The sequence below is a fragment of the Trachemys scripta genome, chromosome 6 (assembly GCF_013100865.1).
Source record: "Trachemys scripta elegans isolate TJP31775 chromosome 6, CAS_Tse_1.0, whole genome shotgun sequence".
In the NCBI taxonomy this organism is placed as follows: Eukaryota; Metazoa; Chordata; order Testudines; family Emydidae; genus Trachemys; species Trachemys scripta.
The window spans coordinates 46,378,739-46,391,639 of record NC_048303.1 but is presented as its reverse complement, the minus strand read 5'-3'; the positions used below and the strand labels follow the sequence as shown (position 1 = coordinate 46,391,639).

The following is a 12,901-nucleotide window of genomic DNA, read 5'->3' as shown; positions in this document are numbered from 1 at the left end:
AAAATCTACAGTGCATGTTGTAGTGCTGGAACAGAAACTAGATTTTTTTTTTATGACATAAGATTATGAAATATGCAACTGCTACTGGACTATTGTGTCCAGTTCTGATGTCTGCACTTCAAGAAGGATGCTGAAAAATTGGAGTGGGTTCAGAGAAGAGATATGAGTGATTAAAGAATTTGAAAACATGCTTTATATTGAAAGACTCAAGGGGCTCAATCTGCTCATTTTAACAAAGAGATGGTTAAGGGGTGACTTGATCACAGTCTATAAACACCTAAATGGGGAACAGAAATTTGATAACAGAAAGCTCTTTAGTCTAGCAGACAAAGGTGTGACAAGATCCAATGGCTGTAAATTGACGCTAGACAAATTTAGACTAGAAATAAGGTACAATTTTGTAACAGTGAGGATAATTGGCCTGGATTCTCCCTTACTAGAAATTTTTAAATCAAGTTTGGATGCTCTTCTAAAAATTATGCTCTAGTTCCAATGACAGCTATTGGACTTGAAGCAGAAATTAATTCAGGGAAATACTATGGCCTGTGTTCAGTAGGAGGTCTGGCTAGATGTTCACAGTGGGCCTCTCTGGCCTTAAAAATCACTTAGTACTTTAACTGCACTCTTTGTAACACACTGAGATTAAAAGAACGGATTTTGTTATTGATCAAGTTATGATTCTGAGCTCATGCCATTATCCTGTGCATGATAATAGCAGTGTCTTTTATAATATTTTTGTTGGAATGTCAAGAATTTACACCTTTTTTAATTAAAAACCTCTTTTTTGGGACATGTGCATCCTAAGATTTGGTAGCAAAATGAAGCTTTCCCCACACTTGTTAATATAGGGCCAGATTTTCAAATTTAGGCATACTTAATTGCATCTACCTAACCTATGTGCATAAACGTTCAGTTGGGTAGCACAAATTAGATGTTTGTACGTGCATATAGTTATTTAGACATGTAATTGGCCCCATCTACACGAGAGCTGATTTTTGAGTATCTACACCTCCATCAAATCTTTGAGTACATAAATTGTTGGGAGCTCAAATGTATGGGCACAACTGTACATGCTGTCTTTGAAAATTAATTCTATATTTTATTTTGCATACTATTGCAGGAATTTAGAAAGATTACTTTTGACATGTATATATGCCAACTGTGTTCACTCCTTTCATAAGTCAAGAGCATATAGGGTTGGGCTGAGTTAGAATAAAGAAATGAAAACTAGAGGAAAATCTGTGCAGTTTCCTTTCCTCCACTCTCCATATAAAATAGTCTTTGAGAGGAGATGCTGTCCCTCATACTAACAATCCTCTCCAGTAGGCAACCCTCGGTCTTAAGTGACTACTTCAAAATGTCCCTGTGAGGTTTCTAGTACAAAGTAGTTCAGTGTTTTTAAAGACTATCTTTCCTGTACAACTGATATTTTTTTCTGGTTCCCTTGGGTGTTCTCTTCAGACGGTTTTAGTGTGCTCCAAGTTCCTCCCTCCCTTTCTTCCACCTTTGCATCTATATAGTAGGCTCCTGCAAGATACCCCTAGGATATCAACAGTTATCTCCCATCCTTGTCATAATGATGCCGCAAGAGTCCCAAGACAGGTTCCAAACCTGCATACCATAAGTGAGTGCCAAATGCTGTTTCCTTTCACACTCAGATAGTCCCGTTGAAGTAAATGGGACAGTTTGCATGAGTAAAACAAGCAGAATTGGCCTTGAGTTACAACACTGATGTCTTGAAAAGAAAAAGTGTCAAAGAGTTGTGTTATCAGGCATGCAAGATAATTCCAAAGTCTAGAAAAAAATAATCTCATTAATTGAATGGTAATTCAGTAATCACAGTGACTGGATAATTCTTGAATACTTAATAATGATCATTCTTGAATACAGTTCAAATGATTGCCCATACCTGTAATGAATTTTTGTTCTATCAGATAGCTAGTTAAGTTTATTCTGTTCTTTTTCTCCCAATAAAACATATATATGGGATATAACCAAATTAGAGCATGCCATTAGATATAATAGGATAACAACATAAGGGCATCAGAGTGCACTGGAATACAGCAATGGTTGTGTGACGCAGGTACTAACTCTAATCCTCTCAAAAAAGAATGTCATCTTTAATGGTATAATGGTAGCTATACAAATAAATGTGTGTTTCCACCAATAAGTGACAAGCTTTTATGCTTATTTTAAAAGGATCTGGAAATAGCAAACCAGCAAAATCCACAGCTGTGCCTCCAGGACCTCCAGTGTACTTGGACCTGGTATATATTCCCAACCACAGTAATAGCAAGAATGTCGATGTAGAGTTTTTCAAGAGGGTGAGGTCATCCTACTACGTGGTGAGTGGGAATGATCCTGCAGCTGAAGAACCAAGCAGGGCTGTTCTGGACTCCCTGCTGGAGGGCAAGGCTCAGTGGGGAAGTAACATGCAGGTAGGCTCTCTAACAATATTTCTGTTTGTGAATTAAAATCGTTATGAAAAGCAACCACAGGAAGCAAGAGAAGCTACTAAGCTCTGGCTATTGTTTAGAAGAGTGTCCTTTTGTGTACTATAGATGAACTCTCCCTCATTTCTCTTTTAATAAGAGCGACATATGTGAGGATCAGGTTTTGGAATCCTCCTAGCCTAGAGGCATGATGAAAGGTAGCCAAGCCCAAGTGATCTTCACAACAAGAGCAGGCTCAAGGGATTTGGCCAATTTGAGCACCTAAATGTGGATCTAGGTTCTTTAACATAGACACCCAAGTTTTTAAAAATGAAGAAATACCATGGTAATATTATATATTCAAAAATCAAATGTGACATGCTGTGTGTATATGCAAGCACAGCAGCAGATTTTTCAAGGTACATAATGGAACAAGGCTTGCATTAGTATCTGATCCATAAAAACAGTGTGCTAACTCAATTAATTAAAATCCATTTGATACCTAATGTTATGTTATATTCTGTGGTATCTTCAGGTGTCCTTTGTGCAGAGTAGAATATAATTTATTCATCTTCAGCTTTGGTATTTTCCATTTAGCAGCAGCATGGTGACATGTGTAATACAGTAGAACCTCAGAGTTACGAACACCAGCGTTACGAAATGAAAAGTCAACCACACACCTCATTTGGAACCAGAAATATGCAATCAGGCTGCAGTGCGCGCGCACACACACACAAGAAAACACAGTACAGTACTGTGTTAAATGTAAACTACAAAAAAAATGGGAAAACATTTTTCTTTTGCATAGTAAAGTTTCAAAGCTGTATTAAGTCAACAGTCTGTGTCTTTGTAACTGAGTTTCTACTGTATAAAAGGTGTTTGAAGAGCCATTTCAATGATGCAAGAATTCCCCTAAAGACTAACAAACAAACTTTCCTGTCTTGTAAAATTTTCCACAATAGCTGGTGTAATAAATGTTCAGTTACAATGTTAATAACATTCTTATTTACAGTAAGCCTAAATAGGTTATTTATTTATATCAATTCCTTGTAATTGAGTAGCACAGTTTAGATAAAAGCAGCTTTATTTTTCTTTGTCCAGTTAATTTGATATCCAGATTCCTTTCCATAATTATTATTTCTAGTGTGGCTGATATGGTCATATCCAGTTCTTTCTTTCTTTCAATATTTGGCTCATTTTCTGAGTGCCAAATCTGTGTCACCAAAATAAATATCAGAGAGGACCGGGACCTTTTTGTGCTCTTCATGTGGGGAAAAACGTTGAGGAATAGTGGTCATGCATTGGGCATAAATATATGAATAAATAATGAATAAAAATATTAAACACAGTTTTATTAAAATGTTGCCTCCAGTGCCATCCTGTTAAACTTCTCCTTTCCTACAGAAAAGGAGAGTCTTTCCAGCCTTTTTATAAAACAGCAACTCAACATTATTTAATGGAATTTACTCAGCATATCAGGAGATCCATGAAGAGAAGGATAAATTTTAAGGAACAAGATTGTACTCATTGGAATTATTATTATTAGTCATATTTATTGCAGTATTTCCTAAGGGCCAACCAAAATAGGGCTCCATTGTGCTTGGCGCTGTACAAATACTGAGTACTAGATGCTCCCTACCCCGAAGAGCTTACAATGTAAATAGAGAAGATAGACATTGGATGAGGGAAGAGGTTTAACATACAAACAGCGGGAACAGTGTGATGGCAAAAAAAGTCATGTTAGTTTATTAGTTCCATGGGTACTAACGGTTTTGTTTGTTTAGTTTTTTAGGGTGGGTTTACTTAGAAGGGGATCAGCTGAATGGAAAGCGAAGGGGAGGGGGCAGAGCAGGGGAGAAGAGGGGTAGGTATGGAGTGAAGCTGAGGGGGAAGACTATGAAGGAGAGGTCTGGAGCAAACAGCACAAGGCAGAGAAAGTACAGTCAAAACTGTAGAAAGTTCTCGGAATGGCCAAATGCCCAAAGGTCCCTGCTTTGGCTGCTTCCATCCCTACTAGCTGGAGTCTCTGGCTGGCTCCACTCTGCAGTTTTCTCCCAAGGTCACATGGGGAGTTGGGGGACAGAAGGGGAGGTACTACCTGATCCTAGTGCCCCCTTAGTAAGGGTGTCTCCCCTACATCGTTCTGGGTCCTGCCGAGCACTGGAGAGAGGGATGTCTTTGGCTGGTCCCCATTTGACACCCATCCTGTCCCAATGCAGCAGTCTCTGGTTTGGCTGCTTCTGCCCTGCCCCTGCTTGCTGGAGTCAGTGGCTGCCTGACTGCACTCTGCAGTTTTTTCCCCAAGTAGTCTAGCACAGGAACAGTCACATTTAGAAATATCTGTATTAAACTTGTGTTGCTTTTTCTGTCTTTTTCCAGGCGTTATTTGTTGTATATACAGAAGTTTTAGAAATTTGTTATTGTACAGTATTACTGTATGTGTACAAATTGTGATGTAGAAAAGATTTTGAAAAGTGTCTCATAATAATAATAACAGGTTTCAGAGTAGCAGCCGTGTTAGTCTGTATCCTCAAAAAGAACAGGAGTACTTGTGGTACCTTAGAGACTAACAAATTTATTAGAGCATAAGCTTTCGTGGGCTACAACCCACTTNGCTCCTGCTTTTACCTCAGAAGGTCCCTAACTTCAAACCCCATGTGTTGGCCAAAATGACAGCCATCACACTACAATTCTGTAGACTGCAGAGGGACCTTTGGGACTAAGGCAGCATGTTTAGTGTTTTATTTATCATGTCTGAAAGGCAAATGAGGTGCCCTAGAATTACATGTTTGCTACATAAATTCAGGCAGCATTCACAGCTTCAATAGCTAAGAACACTTAGGTCCAGATCTTGCAAGGAGTACAATTAGGGCATTTTGAAATTATTATTATCATCAAAAAGAACAGGAGTACTTGTGGCACCTTAGAGACTAACAAATTTATTAGAGCATAAGCTTTCGTGGGCTACAACCCACTTCTTCGGATGCATAAGTGGGTTGTAGCCCACGAAAGCTTATGCTCTAATAAATTTGTTAGTCTCTAAGGTGCCACAAGTACTCCTGTTCTTTTTGATGATAATAATAATTTCAAAATGCCCTAATTGTACTCCTTGCAAGATCTGGACCTAAGTGTTCTTAGCTATTGAAGCTGTGAATGCTGCCTGAATTTATGTAGCAAACATGTAATTCTAGGGCACCTCATTTGCCTTTCAGACATGATAAATAAAACACTAAACATGCTGCCTTAGTCCCAAAGGTCCCTCTGCAGTCTACAGAATTGTAGTGTGATGGCTGTCATTTTGGCCAACACATGGGGTTTGAAGTTAGGGACCTTCTGAGGTAAAAGCAGGAGCTGCTACAGTTTAAGTTAAAAGCACAAAGGTTCTGTGACTGGGACTATAGCTACTCATATCCTCTGTGGATCAGCACAGAAGGGGACATGAAACACGTTTACAGGTGGGTTACAGCAGCACTGTAAGTGCAATCTTCAGTTCGTTTTTTCATTTAGAGACCATTCATTTAGCTTCCATGCAACACAATACCTTGCAGACTCAAGCTTTTCTTTTGGTAAATTATTTCTTTGCCGTTATTATATCCTGCCTATTTTCTTGCTTAAAATATCCATTTGCTTCCAAAAAGAAAACCTACTTGTTGACTACAACTTTAGCATGAAGACTCTGTTCTCACATCAGTTGTTTTTTCTGTCCATTCCTAAAGAGTTTTCCTATTCCATATTGTAGGTGACCTTAATCCCAACCCATGATTCAGAAGTGATGAGGGAATGGTACCAAGAGACCCATGAGAAACAGCAGGACCTCAACATCATGGTTTTGGCAAGCAGCAGCACTGTTGTTATGCAAGATGAATCTTTCCCTGCATGCAAGATTGAACTGTAGAAACAAGGCCATACACCACAACATTAAACTTTATTTCCAGAAATTCTTCAGTTTGAAAATACCTTTTCTAAAAATTCAACCCATCTAATTCAACTGCTGAACTATATACCTGCCAAATGCTATACTGTGTCACGGTGATGCAAGTCACTAATATTTTTCAGTCTTTGCTGATTGCTAAGGGAAATAACGGTATTCCCAAAGTAGGGTTCAGATTACTGCAAAATTACAGATCCTGGTTCATCTCCGCTGAACATTTGGAAACCATGCACTAGCAAACCCAACTGACTTCTGCCAGGTAGAGGCATTTGCCCTCGAAAGAAACACAAAGAGAGAGAGAGAAATAGAGAGAGGGGTAGGAGGAGAAAGTATAAATAATTGGGTCTGCATTAGTCTCACGGCAATAGATGTATTGCTTACTGCAGTCTGCTTATGCTCTCACATGAAAAGAAAGTTTTAAATTTGTATCAGTCTGAGTTATAGGAAAGGGGGCCTTAGTTTACAAAATTATGTGAACTAATAATAAAAGGAAACTGAATGTGGCTTTGAAGGGACATAAGATCTAAACACTCATTAGCCATTAACTAATTTGAACTCTGCATACTAACATAACATAATTATCATAGACTAAATATGCAAGTAGTTTGAACCCCATTCAGAACTCTAAAACTTTTCTTTTAACATGCAAATATGTTGGTCTAAGGCATGCTCCCAGTGAATATCTATTTAGTCCACTCAGAATCGACAAATCTGCATGCTTAAACACCTAAGTCAACAGCCAATTTACTGAAGCAAAATACCAAAGCAGTTGGGGAGTATATACAGTAGACAAATTGCCTTAGAAAGTGACTTGAATGTACAAAGATACTTAATGCACTTATTTTTTAATGTGAGACAGCAAGTTTATAAAACATCTGTTTAGGATTATAGTTACACCAGTAAAGAAGTGTGAGTGTGCATGTGTGGTACTAGAAGCCTATCTGATTGGTCAAACAGCTTGGTACTATGAATTATGTATGTTGGCTGAACACTTCATTGGTACACCTGGACAGCTCAAAAAAACAAGACAAGCATTTTTGAAAGCTGCTTTTGTACTGCGGAAGCAAGATTGAAGTGGTGTCCAGTATCAGAAATGCAAAACTTAGTGAAACACAGTATACTGAAAAAGGTTCTCAGCGAGTCTGTACAGTATTTTACCTTCCTTTGTCTTACGTTATTTTATTTGTTAATTTAAGAGTGAATATGGGAACAAATGTATAGAAGAATTTTTTTTAGCTCTGTGTGAACTTTTAATAGATGACTTTTTAACAAAAGTTTTTGTTTACAGGAAAATGCAAAGAAAAAAATTTCAGGTGAAGGCAATTTTTTTTAATAGTTTTGTAAGAAATACATAATGTTGTTTGAGGTTCTGGTGAGAATGAAGTATGATATTGCAGTAACATATTTATTGAAAACATTTAACTGCCAAGAATTTTTGGGGAAAATCCCTAATGATTAAATTAATCTATTAGTGCTCACAAAAAATAGGAGCTGAAATGCCAGTTGACTGCTTTTTACAAAGTGGTAGTTAGACTCACAGTTCTCCCAAGATCTTTAAAAAGATTGAAAAAAGCAACAATTACCATAAATAAGCCAAGCAGGTTTTTTTTGGGGGGGCGGGGTTGTTTTTTGGGGGGTGAGAGGGAGGGGTGTTGGTTTTCTTTGTGTGTGTGTGTGTATGTGTGTGGTTTTTTTTTCTGTAAAGTGTTCCCAGTGTCTACAGATCATTTCCAAAAGTACAGCATACAGATCAGTTCCACTATTAAAGAAAGTTTGGACTCTTAAGTCTTGGAAGATTTACCACTATAGAAAATATTGTTACATTTCAGTTTGCAGACTTGTACATCAGAATTTAAATAAGGTAAAGAAAGGCCTCCTAAACGGAGATTTGTGCTGGTCTGTACAATTCACCTTTATGATAGGCTTTGAGTTCCACTAGGTAGTTAACAATGACCTCATTTTATTTTCTTTACGTATTATGTATTTTAAATGTTAACATTGTTAGTTTATTTTTGTTTGATAGGTGTATGTTTGCACTGCTAATTTTTTTTTTTTTTTTAATACTACTTCAGAGCCCTTTAAATCTGGGCCCTTGTAGCCCATTTAATGCTGTGAATTACTGTTTGTCATATGTGGGTGGGGGTTGTTTTAATATTTTTGTTAGATATCATTAGCAATGCTATTATTTATTGGTCTACCTTTTAGATCCTTGAAAATAACTCAGAATGATTTTGATACAAAAGACAAAGGGAAATGTATTGTGAAAACAAGCGGAATTTGCTGAGCTCATAATCATTTACTTAACATTCATTTTGTCTTTGAAGTGAAAGGCAAAATATTTTATTAGTTAGCTGATTTGGCAGAATATTGTATTATTTCTACCACAATTCTTTCTGATTTGTCTACTCTCTCATGTATATAAGATTTCAAACTTTTTGGGTTCGGGGAGCAAATTCCAGACACTCCCAAAACTGGAAGTAGTTTGTTTCTCCACTTTGATAGAAAATCTAATGAGCAATGATGTCGAGACTGATCTTATACCAATGTAAATCAGGAGTAGCTTCATTGAAATTGAGGGTAAATTAGTATAAATTAAATCAGAAACAAGCTTTAAATTTCTAACACCCCAAGTAAATTTGTAACAGCTCAAATAACTGTTTTACTTAAAAAAAAAAAATAAGCCAGTTTCAGCCAATCTTAAATTGTACATTGATTTTTTGCTGCTACAGAATTTTTTTTTTAAAGTCAGCTGTTTTGAATCAGCTGGCATTGTTCCTATAAGATATTGTAATACTTGTTCCATCCACTCTTCTAAATGACAACCAAGGCTGAGAGTTATTAACTTCCCAATTAGCTCCTCTTGCCCTTAATGCCTTTCCTGCCTGTGTAACTAATCTAATTGTGCTAGTCATAGTCATACACAATTAGTTTAGTAACAGTCATCAAAATGTACCATGTACGTTAATGGTGAGTGCTGTTGATCAGCACAGATTTCTAGGAGCATGGTTTGATATTGATTACTCTAATTATAAAGGTTCAATATTTGAGTGTAAAGAACACTCTACTTAAATGATGTTGTTACCCATGACAACATTCCCAATCATGACCTTTATGGTAGTACTGCACTGCTGAATAAAATTCAATGAAGAATTAACATTGGAGATCACATCCATTTCCAAGCCTAAACAGATCCCCTTGCATGCCTTCTCAAAGTCTCATGCTGGGGCTGACTACATTGTCTCTTTCCTTTAATTCCATCTCCCATAGAGTTCACTCTGGTGAATGGATCCAATTGTGTATATGGGTTTTTTAAAATTGTCTCCAATAGCTTATATGGTTTAGGAGCCTTCCAGTACTCATTTGCTAAGATCTAATAGTTTTGTTAATGGAATTTTCCACCCTTCCCACTGCAAGAAATTCAGCTGCGAGGAACAATTACTGTGCATTTTTGAAATTTCTGTCATATGCCTCTTTATTCATCTGTCACCGGAGGTACTTGCTTAGTGATGACATTTTGAGAGAAATGGTAATTTTTTTGGTCTGGATTTATTAGAAAAGGAAAAACTATAATGTTTACACTTGAAAGAAACTGTAAGCTTTCATCTTTTCACTTAATAATTGAACAAAAACACAAAGCAACCTAGTGACAAGCATTTCTTTGAATGCAATTATGTTATTCACCTGATTAAAAATGTTTGCTATTTAAACAAAAATCTGTTTGTTGTGACTTTACAAAAAAAAATCAAATAACTAAATAAAAAGGCAGCATAAAAATATTGAAAAGGAAGAAAAAAGGGAAAAAAAGCTTCTCTGCACTTAGCTAGCTAGGCGCTCCAGATGACAGGAGCTATCCATAAAATTCATTCAAGACTGGGCTGTAATCACAACAGTAGAAGAGCGATTATGAAGTACAATGTGCTTTCACATGTTTGCATGCAGCCATGTATCTTCCAAACTATGGAAAGAAACAGTCTTGTTGCCAGCTGAGAAGCACCTCACACACTCCTCTCTCTTGTTCTGAATGGTGTTTGTATCAGTCTGCAGCTGTGTATGGTAATATGTCTTATAATCCTGCATCACTTCTATTCTATCCAGTCATATCTAATGTAGAAAAATAGTTTCCAGTGAAAGTAATATGTAGTGCTTTTATGATATTTGTGTGCAATATCCCCTCTTCCATTGAGGATATTTGATGTAAAGGAAACAAACTCAGTTCCACAATAAAATACAAAAGTGATGAAGTGGTGTTGGTATGTTTCTTGTCTTTGTATTGTGTGAATTTATGAATTTGCCAGGCTACCTGTTAGATTTTACAGCCAAAAATCTAACAAACGTGATTATAATTATTTCCATTTTACAGATGGGGAAATTGAGGCAGAGTGAAGTCACTTGCCCAAGATCACCCCTCAGGCCTGTGACAGAGATGAAAATAGACCCGAGGTCTCTTATGTCCCAGTCCAGTGCCCTACCTACTAGGCCATATTACATTATAAAAAACTATATATTAGAATCCAATATTTTATTGAGTCCAGGGACTGTTAGCTTACTAGTTTAACGCTGGGATCTTTTCAGGTAAACTTTTAACTTAAACGGTATTTCTCAAAAAGGACAGTTGCTTATTCTTAACCAAACAATTTGTTAATTAATCCAGAACCACATTAATGTATAACCAATAGTTCACCACTCAAATACAGACACAACCAATTGTGTGTACTACATAATACAATCTTGCAAGCAGTTGTAACAGACTACAATTGAGACTCAGCAGTTATATCAAGGAAATATGCAAATTACCAAGATTTCTTAATACATTTAGTAATGATCATCAATTCTTTAATACTAGTACATTTATCACACTTGCATGGGTGCACTTGTCTTTAAGGCATATTGAAGAGTGGTTACTTCTCTGTGACTAAACTGGTCCAAAAGGGACAACTTCAGAATATTTAAAGCAGTTGCTTCAAGTTATTGTTTTCAAGCTCTCTTAGAATCTAAAATATGGTTACTTGAGGTCTCACTAGAGAGTGTAGACTCAGCAAGATAACCTACACTTATTTATGTTAAAGAATAGAAGGGGAAATACAATCTTGGGAATGAAATCTCACCACTTCTTCATGTTATCCTCTTAATCCTGGGAAGGTGGAGATTCCTTCCACACAGCTGGTCTAAACATCGGTCACACTTGGGATTCTGCAGCTTCTTGTGGTGGGTTGACTCAACTCCCTTGAGCACATGGTGACCTCACTTTGTATATCTTAGTTTCAGGGCTCATAGGAAAGGGCCACTCTCTGATTCCTATTGGACATGTGCCAAGTGGGTCCCAGATTTCCCCTCTCTTAGTTTCTTTGCTGCTTACATTAGCATCTTGAAGATGGCGTTGGTTTATAACAAATTTCCTCAATCCTTTTCTTATTGGAGGTTTTTTAAGTCTGATTCATTTCAAGGATTGCATTTCATTATTTGCCCCTACTATCAGTTGGGATTCCCTCCCGCCCTTAAGCAATTTCTGTTAATATTCTTCTGTTAATATTCCAGAGTTATACCCTGGTTTATATCTTTCAATATTTATTCTTTCTTGTGCCTGACAATTCCTATTACTTCTAGAATGCAACAATTATTTACAATGAAAACCAGCAAAATTCTTATAATGATCTAAATTTGGAGGAGACACTCCATACATTCTTTGATTATACTAAGCATTTCACATTGTTTGGAACCTAAAAAAGAATGAGACATTTTCCACATATAGAAGTATATAGATCTAACTCACAAGGCAGATAAATGTGCAGATTCTAATTAGGGGTGAAGAATAGATTATTCATAGTATATTTGATTTACAAGAAAACAGTGTATAGTTTGTAATTGGAGTGAAAATTTGGCTTGGATTTCTTGAGGTAACAGTTTGCCCAATTTGACCTTCAATCTTATAGGCTCATTTCTAGTTTGTTTAACTTGCAACTTACCCACCCATTTCTTCTTGATCCACTCAAAGTGCAATGGGTCACTTGCAGAGAAAAGTGGGGTATCACTCTTGTTTCATAACTTGGAGTTTTTTAGCTAGGCTGGGAGGAAGAAAAGGGTTTATACATATGCAGATAATGAAAGGATCTTGCCTAGCTGATAATGCCCCCATTTAGCCATTTTAGTTTCTATAGTTGGGCAGGGGAATGCACAACCTTGGCTGATCTGTGGCTCCTTAGACAAAGTGGCTCATGTGATATGTGATAAGTGCTGTGAACCATTTTCCTGTTGTTTTCATAGGAGGATCCTATTTTGGGCTATACAGGTGGGATAGCTTTTCTAATTTTTGAAGGCCAGAAGGCATCATTAGTTGTAAATCATTCAAGGCATATTAATCCCATACAGTGTACATCTGTATTTGTAAGTTTTCCCTTTTCTTGAATCACACTCATCCAATACATGAGTTTGTTGTCAACATATGGGTGTCAGTGTTTGAATTTTAGATGTTTGTTCCTTTTACATATTAAAAAAAATGAGAATCTTATCTCTACTTAGAAATCAAAAAATATATACAGAT

General features: G+C 36.8%; 1 protein-coding gene across 1 annotated transcript in view; it reads left to right on the top strand.

Moving 5' to 3' along the window:
* Nucleotides 1-10,604, top strand: part of MAP1B (microtubule associated protein 1B) — a 120,124-nt gene extending 109,520 nt beyond the window's left edge. Inside the window, exons 6-7 of the mRNA XM_034774543.1 lie at nucleotides 2,200-2,438; nucleotides 6,172-10,604. Coding sequence (XP_034630434.1) covers nucleotides 2,200-2,438; nucleotides 6,172-6,327 — 395 coding nt within the window. The 3' untranslated portion in view covers nucleotides 6,328-10,604. The remainder of the gene's footprint in view (nucleotides 1-2,199; nucleotides 2,439-6,171) is intronic.
* The last annotated feature ends 2,297 nt before the right edge of the window (nucleotides 10,605-12,901 follow it).